This window comes from Protopterus annectens, chromosome 1.part2 (assembly GCF_019279795.1).
Source record: "Protopterus annectens isolate FY-2018-M chromosome 1.part2, PAN1.0, whole genome shotgun sequence".
NCBI classification, from domain to species: Eukaryota; Metazoa; Chordata; order Ceratodontiformes; family Protopteridae; genus Protopterus; species Protopterus annectens.
The window spans coordinates 692,557,940-692,574,845 of record NC_056727.1 but is presented as its reverse complement, the minus strand read 5'-3'; the positions used below and the strand labels follow the sequence as shown (position 1 = coordinate 692,574,845).

Below are 16,906 nucleotides of genomic sequence, written 5' to 3'. Positions count from 1 at the left end.
TAAGTCTAGCCAATTTTCCTTTCTCTCCTCAAATTAATTTGGTTATAGATTGGTCTTACCCATCCAATGGTCGATAATATCTTACCTCTAATGGGAATAACTGGGATCATACCATAGATAATCTGAGCAGACCCATGCACAGGATTAATGCATTTAGGATTTGCCTCTCTCCATCAGTAATATGGAGGCAGTCCTGGGGTAAACTTTCTGTTTCCATCCATATCTAAGTTACTCTTGAATATGGACAGGGATGAACTTTGTTTTATGTGGATGGGGAGTCTGTTCCACAGCAGCTGCATGTTTTGCATGATAGACCCGTCCCTCCAAATCATTTTGGTGATGTTGCAGCAGAGATTTAGATCCCTAGAGTATTTCTGATGCCATTTCACTTGCTGATGTGTAGTAAGTCCATCAGTAATGGGTCGCAGGGCATGTTATACGCCAGACACAGGTCACCTCTTAGCAGTCTGAAAGATTAGAGTATAGTAACAAGGTTTTGAGTTGGGCCATGTAGGACACAATGTTTATGCCTTAAATCCTTTTAGTACATTATCTCTGTTGGCATTCCAGTTGTTTTGTGTGTCAAGACAGACACATGCCAATGGGAACATTACATTCAATGACTTGACATAAAAAAAGCTCAGTAAAGAGGGATAATGACAGATCTAGACACAATTCCTTTGTTTATAAGCTGTGCAATATAGAAAGACTTTCTTACAATAATGGACACGTGTTGGTCAAAAGTTAGGTCACTGTCCACATAAGTTCCCAAAATCTCAAGCACCTGGGTCAACTCTTAGGAGCATCCCTATAAGAACCTTAGTCACTTTAGTTTTTAATACAAGTCAAGTATATTTTTATTAACCAGAGGAGAAGTTGTGCACAATAATTAAGAGAGAGTTGAAATCTATCTGGGTGGGGAGAACCTCATTCGAGTCTATAATGCCTTTTTTGTATACTTCCAGTTAACACCCATACTACCTTCTGGCGTCCAGGTTTTTTATGGGGCTGGAGTCTTTAAGCAACTTACCAGCTAATAACAGGCATCACTGGAAAGGGCAAGGAGTAATTAACAAAATGACACTAACAATGTTAATTTAGGATGCCCTGCAAGTACAGAAATGAATCCCTGTTTTCCACTTACTATTCAAATTTTCATATTTACTTTCATATTTTCACAACCAAGAGACCTACATGATATACAGCAGTGCGATGCAAAATGCTACTTTGCAAGACAGACAAATCGTCATTGTTCATTTATGTCACTACAGTGGAGAAATTGCTACTTGTTTGTTAGTAAAATGAAAACAAACTATTGCAATGCATTAGGTGAAACCTTAAATGTTGAAGAAATTTATCACTGATATTTGCACTACAAGCTGCACATCTTATAATATATTCTATGCTATTTATATTGCTAATTATACAATTACAAGCATTTTCATATTTCTGTAAATATATCAATAAACATGCACCCAGAGAGGATTTTGTTGCTGTCAAGTAAAAACGTATGTCTGGCTAACAAAATGTTTTAACAATATATGCCCAGGTTGTACAATTCCAAGTTATGACATTTTTTTGTGAAAGTTTAACAAAAAATGCAATTCTGGATTTGAGTGCATTACAACATATTATATTATTTATGAGAGACTATGAATAAACTATTACCACTATAAAGAATACTTCTTTCTGATACCATTGATATTTGTACAGTTTTAACAGCTTTTATTGTTCACAAAATATTTACATTTGTTTATCTTATGCTTTTTAAGATTATTTTTCAGAAAATGCTCTGGAATGCAAGGACGTGTGTAGGCTGCTATAGGTATGACATTCCACATCACATAGGTGTTGATGTGTTAAGTGGGACAAGTTGATCCTGTCTGTGGAACAAGGAGGTTTAGACTAGCCTGACTTAAAGAGATATTTTAGAGCTACTCAGTTAAGGCTTGTATACATAGCACAAGCAGAATTTTACAGATCAAAGTGGAAATGGATGTTGATAAAGAGGGGGGAGAGAGAGGGATTTCAATGCAGATCTTTGAGGAGAACTACCACCATGATCCAGCATTTTATAGTAACATAGTTGTGGAAAGTATTCTCACTAGCCAACATGAAAAAAGAGAAAAGAGGTTTTGCCAATAGGGATGACTGCAAGTAGGGGTACAGAAAACAGGCAAACAGGTGGTTGGAATTTACTCGAGAAAACTGGCAAAGCAGCCAAGGTACTGAAGCAAATAACTACAGAGGGAAAGGCAATATAGTAGCATGAAGCCAAAAAGAAATTTGGTCTGGAGATTAGAGAATGTCCTCCCCACTAGGGACTGATATCAGAGTATAGGCAAAGAATGCGTGATAGGGGAGCCCTAACTGAAACACTTGCGATGATAAAGTTTTTGCTAAATATAGAACAGAAGCGGTCATTAAAAAGGGGTTTATTAGTAGGGTCCCTATTATTTTAGCGAACGCAATGAATTTTGAACGTCATTACGCGTACGCGAAATAGCAAAATACTGAAAGCATGGAACAGCTTGGGCCATTTTCGGGACTTTGGCATTCCCTCCACTGTGGTGCGATCTCAGAATTGCTATATTTACGTAGGGTGTGTGTGTGTGGGGGGGGGCACAGTCCCCCACTTTACTTTGTGTTTTTCTTTTATTCCCTGGGAAAAAAATCGCGGATCAATGTGTTCGACATTTTGGGTTTTTGGGGATTGTGGATCGATTTTACACCATTCACAACTCAGTGCGTTTCCTTATATAATATAGACCCGATTAGTAGGGCACATAAATACTGCACAATAACTGCAAGAATCAATCACATGAGGTTGGAAAAGATGGAGAAGAGGAGAACAGAAAAGCAATTTACAGTGGAACACAGGGAAAATGTATGTATGGTTCCTAAATATACAAAGTCGAGAAGGTTTAGAATTTTTGCTTGGAAGTGTTTGCATAGGTATTTTTATATCTCGAGCAGACTTTAAAGATCTTTAATCAGGTATATAGCAAATGCTAAGGTGTGATGGGTAAGAAAGATGCAACTTGGAACATGCTTATAGGGAGTGTAATAAATTGGCATATTTAAAACATTCCCTGCAGAGTTCTTCTTTCGGCTTTTCCCGGTTAGGGGTCGCCACAGCGGAACTCCGGTCCGCTAATGATTGGCAGTAGATTTGTTACGGGTGCCGAGGTGCCAGCTCGACGCCCAACCTTCAACAAAGGCACACACATTCTACGCATGTCTTTCAAATGCCACTCGACCGCGGGGAGGACAGAGTATTCTGTTTGAAATATTGGGGGAGTAAAATGATGTTAACTGAGGAAATCATTCCTTTGAGCTGGGACACAGGATCCAACTTATCTAGACATAGTAAGGCCTTGTTAATTTTAATTTATTGGCTGGCAAAAAAGCAATTTCTAGAAAATGGAAATGAAAATGTAAACCAAATATATCTTAAGTATCAAATATTGTAAAAGAAGTAAAAGACCTGGAAGAGAGGAATCTTTAGAAAATGGAAGGAGCAAATTATATACAAATAAATGGAATTTGCAGGAACGATACATGGAAAATAATATTCAGGAGGAGTGATGTTTAAGGGAAAGCAGGAATTGAGGAAATTTTGTAAAGCTGCAGTTTGACAGTTGTTATACATTACATATGTTTGCTTTCTTTATAATGCATGTAAATGAAAAATAAATCTTACTAAGGTTTTTTTTTCTATTAATATACATTTGTCTATGATGTAAACGATAAGGTAAAGAAAGTGTAGAAGTGAAACCCTCTTGGACTGGCAGGGGATTAGCCACATTTTCTATGACAGAAGGGATGCATTGCAGGACTGACTGGTGTATCTGGCTGGGTTTCCACAGCCTACAAAATCTGTCTATATCTAGTGTCACTATAACCACCTATCACAATGTTTTCTCTCTGTCTTGATGTGCTTATATGTAATCTAAGTTACTTCCCCATCTTTTGTATAAAGGTAGATAAAGAAGATCTACATGCTTGAGAGAGTTCTCCAACTCTGAAATAGGTGATTGCCTCTCTGTGAAAACCAGCAGATGGCAGTGGTCGGTAAAGACACTAGGATTTCTCCAGTGTAAATTACAGACGGACTTCCTTTTGAAGGCTGCAAAATAGTTACAAGCATCAACTTAGTGACCTTCCCTAATTAAAAAAAAAAAATACACCTCTAGCAGTAATCTTTAAGGAAAATATCTCGCTTTCAAGATATGAGATACGTTCAAGGGATATCATAAGACAAAATATAAACTGGGTCAATCACCTCACATCTTCAGACTGCATCCTTTAGCTCATAATGCTGCCCCCCTTTTTTTAACACTGCAGCTAGCTGCTGCTCTTCTGATACATTTTAACATTTGCATCAGGTTGTTGCTCTGCCTACTCTCATCTAAAATATACATGCCAAACTCTTGCTGTCTTACTTTATGTGAATCTAGTGCAAGTGGTTACCACTTGTGTGATCAAATCCAGCTTCAAAAGCAACTCATTCAAAGAGTTGCCATTTTCGTGTGACCTTGAAAGAGATTATATTTAATTAGAGGGGTGCAAGGGTGAAATCCCCTGCATGAATGGTATCAGGGCTTACCCCTCCAATAAAACAGACCCTGATTTAGCTTTAAACACAGATTCTTGGAACAGTGGCAAAAAAAAAAAAGACAATAAAAAATAATGAAATTCAATAAATTAGTCAACTTGGTAGAAATATGCGTCCTTATCCGCATCTTTTACAGGTTGAAAGAAATCTTCAAGCTCTTAAAAGAAAGAAAGAAAGATTTTAAAACTCCTGAGACATAATTTACTTAAAAAATGTGATCATAAAGGGCAGAATAGTGTCACAGTGAGTGACAATGTCACATCACAGCAAGAAGTTCTCTGATTCTAATTCTCAGATGGGGTGCCTTCAGTGTGCAGTCTATATGCTGTTACATGTTCACATCTCCAGGTTTTCCAGTTTCCTCCCAAAAACATATGGTAGGTGAATCTAAACTGTCCTTGGTGTGTGTGCAGTTATACAGAAGAAAGGACTCTCAATCTATTTCAATCCCCTACTTGTCTGGTACATTCCATGGAAAGCAGCAACTGTTTAACGGGGTCACTACAGGAGTTAGCTGTAACTCTTAAGCAATGGATGGATGTGATCACAGAAACCACTAAATTCAACTTTAAGCCCAGACAGCAATTAAAAATAACTTTCTAATGTCAATGCACAACCTACAAAATAACACAAATGTACATATAAAAACACATTAAGCAAACATGAATTATGCATCCACTGACCATTAGATGTTCCCTTTTTTACTTGCTCTATGTGTTAAACAGTAAGCCCACTGCCACTAGTATCTCTTTTCACAGACACGCAATAAAAACTGGTTAAGTGACTTGATCAGATTGCACAGTCTGTAAGCAGGAACTCTGAGGACAAAGCTTGTTAGCAGCTCATAACTTTAACACTCTGTACTAAACTTAAACAAAGAAAAAAAATCTGGTCCATCAGCTTGATGGCAAACCCATCAAGCACCAGAACATTGAGTTTAGCCCACTGATGACACCAAATCATCAAAAACGCAATAAGTCAATATATTTACATACTGGCTTACAGCAAATCACTGAGAGAGAAAACTTAAGAAAATAATATGCATAAAAACAAGCCTGGTGCACCTCTCATAAGAGGGACACAGTCCCGAACATAACTTGCTACTTATATAGCCTAACACTGACCTATTACAGAGAAAAGGGGAAAATTTAATCCCTATATACAGAAGCATTTTATCCATCTAGGGAACTGTTTCATATTAGCCTTAAAATCACTCAATAAAAATAAGATTCAAATCAGGTGGTTACATAAGCAAATGGTACATTCAGTGAAGGAACCTTGATGAAGAGACTCTTAATGAGACATACCTTTGTTCATAGGGTGGTACTAGGCTAACTGCCATTGCGAGCCATTTTAAGCCTAGCTAATTATCCCCTGTGAGATTCAAACCCCGTACCTTGTGTTTGTAAGGCAAACACTTTAACCATTAGGCCACCTCCCACACTAGACTTAAAAATTATCTTTAGAAAATATACCAACAATCTTCACTATCATTTGATTTTCGGAATGCGAATGCTTTTTTGTAGGTTATCTGACAAAAGTGGCTAACCGTGAATGGTAGCTCAGCCAGTCAGGTGGCATGATCTACAAAGCAGAAACTAAGGACTAGACCAACACCCCCTGCAAAGTGTATGTAACCTAAAAAATAAAAGCTTATGATGAAGAGATGAATAAACAAGGTGTTACAATAAAAAAAGTGCAACATACTCAGAGTGGAAGACAAGTACACTCATGGGCTAACATAGTTGGAATGTGTACCCAAAGGGTAGCTGGGACTTTGCTGTGATGCAATTATTGTGCATGATGCAAAATATTAATTAAAAAATAAAAAAAAACTACAATGACAGCTTTAATAATAAAGATTAATAAAAACTCTCAGTCAAGAGACCAGACACTATTTAAGTCAATATGCTAATCATAATTTGGTTTTAAGTTCATTTCTGAACATCCTTAAGATTCCCAAGTTTCCCAACAAAATTATTTCATAAGAAGCCCACAGAAATAAATTACTACTATGGTTAAAAAGAAATTTTCCCTACAAGAGTGACTTAAAAAGCCTGTTACCTGCTGGATCATTGCTGGAAGCAGCACAATTTCTTAAAAGGATATCTATTAGCCGGAGGCCTATTTTAGTTGACTGAAGTCCAATTTTAACCAATACGGCCTCTATGTTGGGGGAATGCATACCACAGTAAGGTGACATCAGCAGGGCTGCACATGTCTGCAGCAGATTAGCAGTAGGTGCGGCAGCATTGGCCATCATTCCTTCAAGCTCAGTGACATGAGTTAAACAGTGATGCAACAGCCGCAACCATCCAATGCTGAAACACAATACACAATAGTTAGCTGAGAAGATAACAGTTCTATCGACACAGTTATAAGGCAATATTTACATTCAGACAACTTTGATAAAAATTGTTACATTTTTCTTCCTATCTTTAGTAACATTATGAACTTTCCTATAAAACAGCAAAAAAAATTCCAAACTGCAAATGCAGAAAACAAAGTAAGCAAATGGCACGAGTACTGAAGATAGTCAAAATAGGTCACAAAAGTTCATACACCCTTCTGATCTAATACTCCTAGTTGCAACAGACCATGGCATGATTTTATATCTATGAAATCTTCGGATTTAACCCTAATGGTTTTCAGAGGGAACTACAGCTAGCTTTTCTTGTGCCTCATGCAGCTCCTTGATCTGGCAACTCACTCAACTCAAACCTGAGAACAAAGTCTTAAATTATTTGTTAAAGAGCAAGGGGAAAAAGTGCTTCACTTTGAACTGTGGCAAGTCATTTGTTAGTCTAAACACCATACAAGTAGCACCCAAGCTCTTCAGCCATGACTGCTAATGGACTATCTGCATTTACTTCTGAATGTTGGTAGTGCACTACCTCCCAACTGGCATCTCCCGATTTCACCACCTAACACATGCCCCCTTCTCCCCATCTAAGCTTCGTCTCTGTTTCTGGACACTACAACATTGTTTCCTACTTCACTGTCATGATTTTACTGACAAAATAGTATGTTTGTGCTATCTTGCTCCAAATTCATTCTTACAGCATTATGTCTATGCACTTACATTCTTCCTGAATGTACATTTTTGTGGAGTGTTCACAAAATCAGCACTCTGAAGGTGTGACTTGCAGAAGCATAACAAATGGGTTTCTACACAAACAGTTACTGGGCAGGATTCTCCCAACAGATGATAGCCCCTCCCTCACAAGGCAGTACCTGTCTTGCACCTGTGTTACTTAATGCTGCATGTGCTCCTTATAATGCTGGCATCACACTATAATAGCTTTGGTTCCTCAAGAGACAAAATATATACCTTAAGTGCAATACACTAAATACATCAAGAGCTATATATGTTATAAATTCAAATTATAAAACATTATGTAAAGACAGATACTGGGGTTTGATTCTATTGCTGCAACACTCTCCCTCAAAGATCTACAGTTACAGTAAGTATTCTCATCCAGCTTTACAATCCTGCTCACATAATAAACTGGCAGAATTAGCTGCAACAAATGCCTCAGCACATGGCCTAGCCTTTCTATTTTTGATATTAAAATGCAAAGAGCACATAGTACATATTTCTAATTTGAGACTTCGAAAACAGCTGAAACTTGCACTGATTAAACTGCAGACACACCAGCTAAAGGAGGAAATTCTTCCATTTTGTGCAGGAAGGGAACAATTTTGAAGGTTGGAGATGCAATGGTTTATGTGAATAATGACTTTTCATTACAAACACAAACTAATGGAAATGCTTTTCTTCCTTCCATTACACTCTGCAGAGAAATTAAATGCCATTTCAGCTTGGTATATCCTGTGCTACTTGGAGTCTTCTATCCACTTGGATTAAAAATATTCAAAGAGGCTTGAAAGGGACAAGATGAACCTGCAAAAAGAAAAGATGACTTGGGGACAGGAGAAGGTGGTGAGGGAACAAATGATGAGATAGCAAATGTAGAAAAAAAACTACAGGCCCTTGTAGAGAAAGAGATTTCCTGTGGCAACATTTCCTATTTCCCAAAAAAACAAAAAAAAAAAAAAAAAAAAAAAAAACAGATGACGTTAAACAATTTTTAAAAAGATTCCAAGAAAAAAACATGCACTGGGAGTGAGAACAAGGGAAATGTTTATGTGGAAAATGATGTAATATAATCAAAATAAGTTGCATTCTGAATGATACTTTAAAATCTTAAAATATCAGGCAAAAAAACAACTATCTGATTAATTTTATATCTAACTGGAGAGATCTAATTATACATTTAAGGGAGAGCTATACTACATGCTGTCTGATGAAAGTCCTATTTGTTTTTAAACTGCAAAGTGTGCTATGTTGCCTTTAACAAAGGATCTGTGGAAGTGGGAAAGGAAGGAGAAAAAGAAGTAAATAAATGATTAATGAAACAGAAAACTAATACATTATGTAATGGAACCCAATAGAAAACACTCTATAAAGGTAGTTCTTGTAGGAGACTTCCAGTATGGCAGCACACTAGAAAGCAGCAGAAACGTGCTGCTCTTTTCACCAATATGGAAAGTAAGCTGTAAAATATGGATTGGTAATACAAAAGACAGAAAGATAAAAAAGGCTGGAAAAACATTGAGTAGAGCATAGGTGACAGAAAAGTTGAATGCTTAGCACTAACATATGAAAGAAACAAGCCAAATGTTGCAGACAGAAGGACAAGCAAGATACAGGCGAGAAAAATCATAATGAAGAACAGACAGTGACATTACACATAATATGGTAAGTAATCCATGAAGATGAACAGATGTTACAGTACACAGAAAGTAAACAAGAAAAATGGTTTGACACAACAAACCAGGCTTAGAGTAAGCATGTAACATCAATTCAACAAATGATGAAAATGTTGACGTGAAGCCTGTTTTGACTCAAAAGAAGTGAGTTTGGGGACTTCCAAGATGGCTGCACACTATGTAACAGCTTAACTTCAGCTCTTCCAGTGTGAAAACAGAAACTCAGAAAATAAAGTCAGAGAAATTGTCTTCTTGGGTAAATTTTAGTAACTGACCAGCAATTTCACTGCCTGTATACCAGCAAAAAAAAAAAAAAAAAGAAAGAAATTCAGAGAACCTGAAAGAAAAATCAATCACAAATGGTGAGGAGAAAAAAACTAACTGGGAAAAATCCTGCAATTGTTCAGCACAAAACAGTTCAAGCTCTAGCTTTGGTACAAGACATGACTTCAATAATACAGGAAAAATAAGTCAAATGGCTCACAGCTGATTAAAATAAATGAAACACTGAAGGACTATATCAACTAAAATAACAAAAGGCTTGAAAAAAAGGAAGAAGCTTTAAACAGACATTCAGAGGAGCTGATAAATAGCAAAAAAAAAAAAACAGTTTGACATGAAGAAAAGGCTGGCTGAGTATGAGACTGTTTAAGAAGAGAGGTTTCAAAAAAGGCAGAATTAGAGGACACCGCAGAATGAGATTTTATGCTGCACCAGAGAGACTGTATTCATTTTATGAAAGCAAAAATATGCAAAGGGGCTGGTACTTCACAACAGGAGCTCTTTAATTGAAAGGGCACATTCTGTGTGCTCCAAACCTGGCCATTAGAAAGAACCCAAGACCTTTAATAATAAAGATGCAATCGTAACAGCAAAAAGAGTTGACTCTGACAAAACCGTGGCAGAAGGATAAAGTACTAAAAGGAGGAGACAGTAGAATGTTTCTGGAAAATGAACTGCTCGCTGTACACCAGGTATAAAATGAGTAAATATATTCCAGCAATCAAGGAATGAAGAGAAGCATTTGCGAGATTCAAGCTGCTGTCAGCTATTTTCATAATATTTTTTCCTGGAGTCAAAATCAATCTTTGATTCAGAACATGCTAAGGAGGAAATACTAAAGTTTGTCCAACAAAAAGTGACTTATCAAACAGAAGAGGATTCTTCTTACTCCTCTGATAATAAAGACCAAAGAGACACTTTGCCAGTGAAACCTTTTCCAATGATCCAAAGGAAAATGCTTGAGAGTCAGAAAAAAGAACGAGAATTGACTAGTAGAACAAGGAGAATGTTGAAAATGAACAAGTGACTGGATCTGGGAGATGGAGATCAAGAGGAAGAAAACCAGCAACTCTGAAATCGGTGAATAAATGTGAGACTGCAAAGCATTAATTACATTAATGAAGTACGACAAAAAAAGAAAACCTAGAAATATTGGACTTTCTTAAACATATAAGGTCTCCAAAAGCATATGCACTACTTAATGTCAATGTTTGGAAAAAGATTTAAGAGTGGATAATAGAAAGGAGAGAGTTAACTGCAAGTAAAACAACATTTTGTTCTTAACAATACTTCATAATACTGCATGCTACAAATTTTTTTTTTAGTTATTTTGTGTATAATAGGGAACTAAAGTACACAGGTGCTCCTATTTTTTGCTTCTTTCTTTCTTTCTTTCTTCTTGTTCAGTTTTAAGAAATGTAGGCACTGCAGTGTAAAAAGAAAAGAAAGCCTGGACAAAAAAAGCATAATACAAGGAAAACGGATATGCCTTTTCTTATTTTTGCATAGGGGAATGACTGGATTAAGAACTTTTCTTGATTTAATAAGTTTTAAGGGGAAGCAAATTAATGAACACTGAATATAGTGAATACTGAACAATGTTTCCTCTAACACATAAATGTTTACAGTGTAATGTGTGTAGTGGGACACAACTGTGTATCTGGCCCTTACATTTCTATGGAGACAATCTGATAAAATGGCAATAAAAACAAAAAAAACTTGAAGATAGTGTTTTCTGAAAGCATTCAAGTAGTTTTCTTCATTTGGGAGGGGAATAAAGATAAGATAAAAACATACAGTACTTAGTGGAGGTAGAAGCACAGGCTGCATCATGCTTCCTAGGATGGATAAGCTTCATTATATGTTAATTCAAGCCTGAGAGTATAATTGTCAATCTGGGACAATTGTTCCTATTAGGAGGGTTAAACTTCATTATTTGAAGATGTACATATGTTGTGTGTGTTAGTATTATATAAAAACGTTTTGGGCATGATCCGGAGGTGTTTTTTTTTTTGAGGGGTTTTATTAAAACAAAAAGATTTGTTAAGATGTGACATAGGTTCAAATGAATATGTCAAGAAAAAACTGTATAAAAGATCAACCTGCCAAACATTAGTGTATACATACAACACAAAAGCTGAGGCTAGACATTTAAAAATATTATACATAACAGGTGGGAATAATAACTTCTTAACATAATGCCATTTTCCATATTATCTTTAAATGTGAATGGTCACAAAGACATATACAAAAAATAAAGACTTGTGAACTACATTAAAAATGTAGAGTGCAAACAGCTATGCTACAAGAGAGACATTTGGAAAGAACGGAGTGTGTGAATTTGATAAGGAAAGGATTTCAAGATGGTAATTCAGCAGAATACTTGGGACAAAGAAAAAGGGGAGAGCATATATTAATTGCGAAAGGAGTTCCAACAGTGATAGAAGAGGAAAAAAAAGATAATGGTAGAATTGTAGTAATAAGGGACTAGTAGCAAGGGAGGAAGGTTATGCTGGCATGTATATATATTACACCTAAAACTCCTGTAATGGAGCTTAAGAAATATTTGAGAGAAATAATTAGCTTTCGATAGGAAATATTATTTATAGGTGGGGACTGAAATTTGGTTTGCAACAGTGAGGATGTTATCTAGGGTCCTAGAAGGGAAAATATAACGAAAGGGGGTAGATTTTTGAAAAATAATATATATGAAAATACTTGGCATGGAATATGTACACTCAAGTAGGAGGAGTTTGGAGAGAATTTACAAATTATTCCATAAGGTACAAAATCTGGGCCAAACTTGACAGAAATTATATTTCATAGGAACATGCACATTTAATTAAAAGTTCTGATATGCAGCCAATAACTATTTCAGATCACATGCCAACAGTAACTAAAATAAAAATGAGACACTGGCGTTTTCATACCTATCTGTTAAGAAAGAGGAATTTAAGGAATGGGTAGTGGCAATTATTTGGGAGTTGTTAGAGAAGATAGAAATTTCTTCCAAAAATACAGATAGGGAGGGGGGTAAACAAAGTGGAGTTTAAAAATAGGGTGAAAATAAAAGAAAAATAGATATGGTTAAGAAGTAACAAGCATTAGTTAAGATGGATTGACAAAGGTTAAAGTACTGCAGAATAGGGGGGATCTCTCAGAACAAGAAGAGGCGCAATTGCAGAGTGCTAAAGAGAAAATAAGGGACCATCTCAATAATATGCATGAGTTTAAAAAGGTTGCTGTTAAGCAACTGTTTTTTGATAACTCCAAAGCACAAAACCTTTTAGCACAACGGCTTAAGCAAAAGAAAGTAGAAAGGGTTGTTGCCAAGTTTAGGAAACCTATAACAAGGAAAGAGGTATTAGAAATATATTGAAAATATTATGAAAACCTGTAAAAAAGCAGACAAATGTGGAAAGCAAGAAAAAGTAGAAATGGAAATATCTGCAGAAGAATTAAATATGCCAAGGTTAAAGGTAGGCGAGGCTTAATTACTAGCACTTAGGATAGGAGGAGGAGATGAGATTGAAATGATGATGTATAATCAATCTACAGGAAAGACCCCAGGAATAGATTGTATTCCTGTGGAAGTTTGGAAGCTAAGGGAAGAAAGTGATACAGATATGGAAGGTTTTGTTTAACAGTACTTTAAAAGAAGGAGAAGCACGAATATCCTGAAAGAAAGCAGTGGTAGCTATAATACCTAAAGATGGTAAAGACTCATCAGATTCAGCTTCATATAAGCTCATTTAGATTTTAAACAATGATTACAAATTGTCAATAATGGCTAAAAGGATGACAAAGATAATGTCAAAAATGACAGATATGGATCAATGTGGTTTTGTGGAGGGGAGGCAAACATTTAACAACATGAACAGAACAAATGATGATCCAGAGAAAAGCAGAATGTAAGAAAACACCACTGTTGTTGGTGGATGTTGATGCAGAAAAAGCATTTGACAGAATAAGCTGGGATTTTATGAGTATGGCAATGGAAGCATTTGCATTCCCTGATAAAATTGTAAGGTTGATTAGAAAGATACATGAGGGATCAGAGGTGAAAATTAAAGTGGTGGGGTTTCTCTCTAAAAAGTTTGTTTGAGAAGAGGAACCAGGTAGAGGTTGTCCTCTTTCCTTTTTTAATTGCTTTATATTTAGAACCACCAGCAAAGAAAATGAGGGACTCAGAAATTGAAGGATATCAATTGGTATGGTAATCAAGAAAAATTGTCTTTACTTGCAGATAAAACCAGAAAAGGACATTTCAGTATTGTGGAACATTTTGAGACAATTTCAGGTCTTTTCAGTATACAAAATTAAGACAAAACAAAGGCAACAGCTGTAAACTATAAACCCACATACAGATTGGTTCAGCAAAGCCCATATTTATGGGAACATAATAAAGTACTTAAAGAGTATGGATTAAAAAGGATTCTGTTTTGGCAGCTAAGGATATGTGGCAAGAGACTAAAAAAAGATAATACAAAAAATGAAAAATTGGAAACTATGTTTTATGGATATAGATAGCGGGATACAAGCACTGAAAATGCTTTTAAACCCTTCAGTTTTATATACAGGTCAGGCATATTTTTATCAACCAGAGGAGTAGTTCTGGATAGCACATAAAGAACTGAAAGATTTTATCTGGGAGGGGAAGAGGACAAGAGTCAAATGGGTTAAGTTGATCCTTCCAATAGAACAAGGTGGTTTGGCAATACCAAATTTGAAGGGGTATTACAGAGCTGCACAGTTAATACTCATATACCTAGGAGACTTATCTGTGTAGTTCTAAAATATATACAGTTACTGCTCTTATACACAGCACAAGCAAAAAGCTATAATTCAAAGTGGAAAGGCAGGAAGATAAAACAGGGTGGAAGCTCAAGAAACAAGGTGAGACTGTGATTTTGGATACAGATCCTTAAGGAGAATAATAACCACTGTACAGAATACAAAATTCATAAAGCAGCAGAAAGCACTCAAGAACTAAGCCAACACGAGGATGGAGAAAGGAGATTTTCCTGATAGGGATGACTGTAATCAGGGGTACAAAGAATAGGCAATAGGAGTCTGGAATTTTCTGGAGAAAACTGGAAAATGAAGCAAGGTATTGGGAGCAAATAATTAGAGAAGGAAAGGTAACAGAATGTGAAGAGGCCAAGAATTCATTTGGACTGCAGGCTAGATATTGCCTTCCCAATCAAGGACTTATATCAGAGTGTATTCAAAGAGAAGGAAACAGGAAGATCCTGAGCAAAACACCAGCACTGGTAGCATTTTTACGAGAATCTATAACAGAAGCAGCTGTTAAAAAAGGGATAATTAATTAGTAGGGTACATAAAATATTACATGGTAACTATAGGAATAAGGGTGCAGCTAGGCATACTTGGTGTACTCAAATGAGTACATTTTTTTCCGAGCATCTCTTAGAAATGTCAATACTCAAAAGAACAGAATGTTTAGAACTGTGCAAAAGATTACTTGCAGTACAGAGGCATACAAAGAATTCAAGTGCAAAAGGAACACACCTCTAAAACTATCTTTTTATGGATATAAATAGTAACTTGAAAATAGCACACCTCTTCCTCTATATCTTGGGGGTAGCATTCTGTAGGTTGAGTACATTTTTAAGTGATAAGTGGGTAGAAGGGGCAGCAACATTCGGTCAGAGTACAAATTGTAAATCTCTGGCTACACTCCTGTATAGGAATCAATCGGAGGAGGTTAAAAAGGACTGGAAAGACAGATTAGATAAGCAATTCACTAAGATAAAATGCGAGGATATATTTATGGCTCCAAAATATGCAACAAAGTCTAGAAGACTTATGATCTTTGGTTGGAAGTGTTTGCACAGGTACTTTTATGCCCCAGCAGACTCCAAAGAAATTTTCCTCAGGTAGACTGAAAATGTTGGAGATGTGATGGGAAAGAAAGAGGCAACTGGGAACATATTTTTTGGAATATACTGAGTTGGCAGACTTTAAAAATCCTCTGCAGACTATTCTAAAGAAAATACTGTGTGAGTAAATGGGTATAACTAAGGAAATTATTTTTTTAAGCTATGAAAAAGTACTGGAATTGCCTAGATATAGTAAGGCCTTACTGAGTAATTCTGACAGTTGCCAAAAAAGCATTTACAAAAAAAATTGAAACTGAAGTCTAAACCAACCACATTAGAAGTACTGAATGAAGTAAGAGAGATAGAACAACTGAAAGTGGGATCTTTAGAAAAGGGTAGCAGCAAATTGTATAGAAAAAAATGGAAATTTTGGGAACAATACATGCAGAATAATGTTTTGGAGAAGGAATGAGGTTTAAGGGAAGGCAGGAGTTGAACCTTTGCAATGTCTTGATTGACCATGAATGGCTAGATTTTAAGTCATGTATGACATTTACAAATGAAAATATGCCAATACGGCTTTTCATTTATATAAATATATGATTATCTATGTCATAACTGATAGTTTAATAAAGATGTTTCTTGTTTAAAAAACTGAGGCTGGATTGGGCTGAAGCTAAACTCCCCAACCTCAAAAACAGAAGTGAACATCAAAATTACTGGTGCCCAGAGAAGTACGAATGGGGGAAATGCAGAACAGCAGTCAAGGAGTTACTTCACAAATGGTCTACTCTACTCGGAGATGAGACAAATCTGGAAGGGGTGAGGGCATTGCACCGTGTGAAGACCGGAAATGATGATGATGAACAGCAGAGAGAGAGAGATGAGAAACTGAAACCTTTGACCCATTTTCATATTAGTACGTATAAAGACAAAGCATCATAAGGCCAGAAATGTTTGGATAGGCAGTGTGCAACATTTTGCCAAGTAATGCACAGCAAGACTATATGAAGAAAAGGAGAACCAAAAGTGTGAGCAGTTTAAAGAGAAGGATATCCATAGTGAGCATCTAAACAAGACAGGAAGAGGTATAAAATGTAGATCATACAGAGGGAGTACATGCATTTGGAGTGCAAGATGACTCTAGAGGAAACATTGGGGGCTTACCCTATATGTATCACACAAAAATACAAAAAACAGTTGATGAAGTAAACCAGTAATGTATAAAAGTGTGCAGGTTCTGCATGATTATGCATAAGCATCCACCAGTATGGTAAATGGGGGACTTATACCAATACCACATGGTAATAGCAGCATGAAAAAACCCTGGTGTGATGCGACAGATCTAATCAAAGCAGAAGTGAGGTCAAGGTAACTAAACATACATACA

At 36.3% G+C, this 16,906-nt stretch overlaps 1 protein-coding gene across 8 annotated transcripts in view; it reads right to left on the bottom strand.

Annotated features, from left to right (window-relative positions):
- BIRC6 (baculoviral IAP repeat containing 6) overlaps positions 1-16,906 on the bottom strand; it is a 4,524,268-nt gene that overhangs the window by 1,175,844 nt on the left and 3,331,518 nt on the right. For all 8 annotated transcript variants that reach the window (XM_044058419.1, XM_044058463.1, XM_044058448.1 and 5 more), the window contains exon 52: positions 6,683-6,939. In XM_044058419.1, coding sequence (XP_043914354.1) covers positions 6,683-6,939 — 257 coding nt within the window. The remainder of the gene's footprint in view (positions 1-6,682; positions 6,940-16,906) is intronic.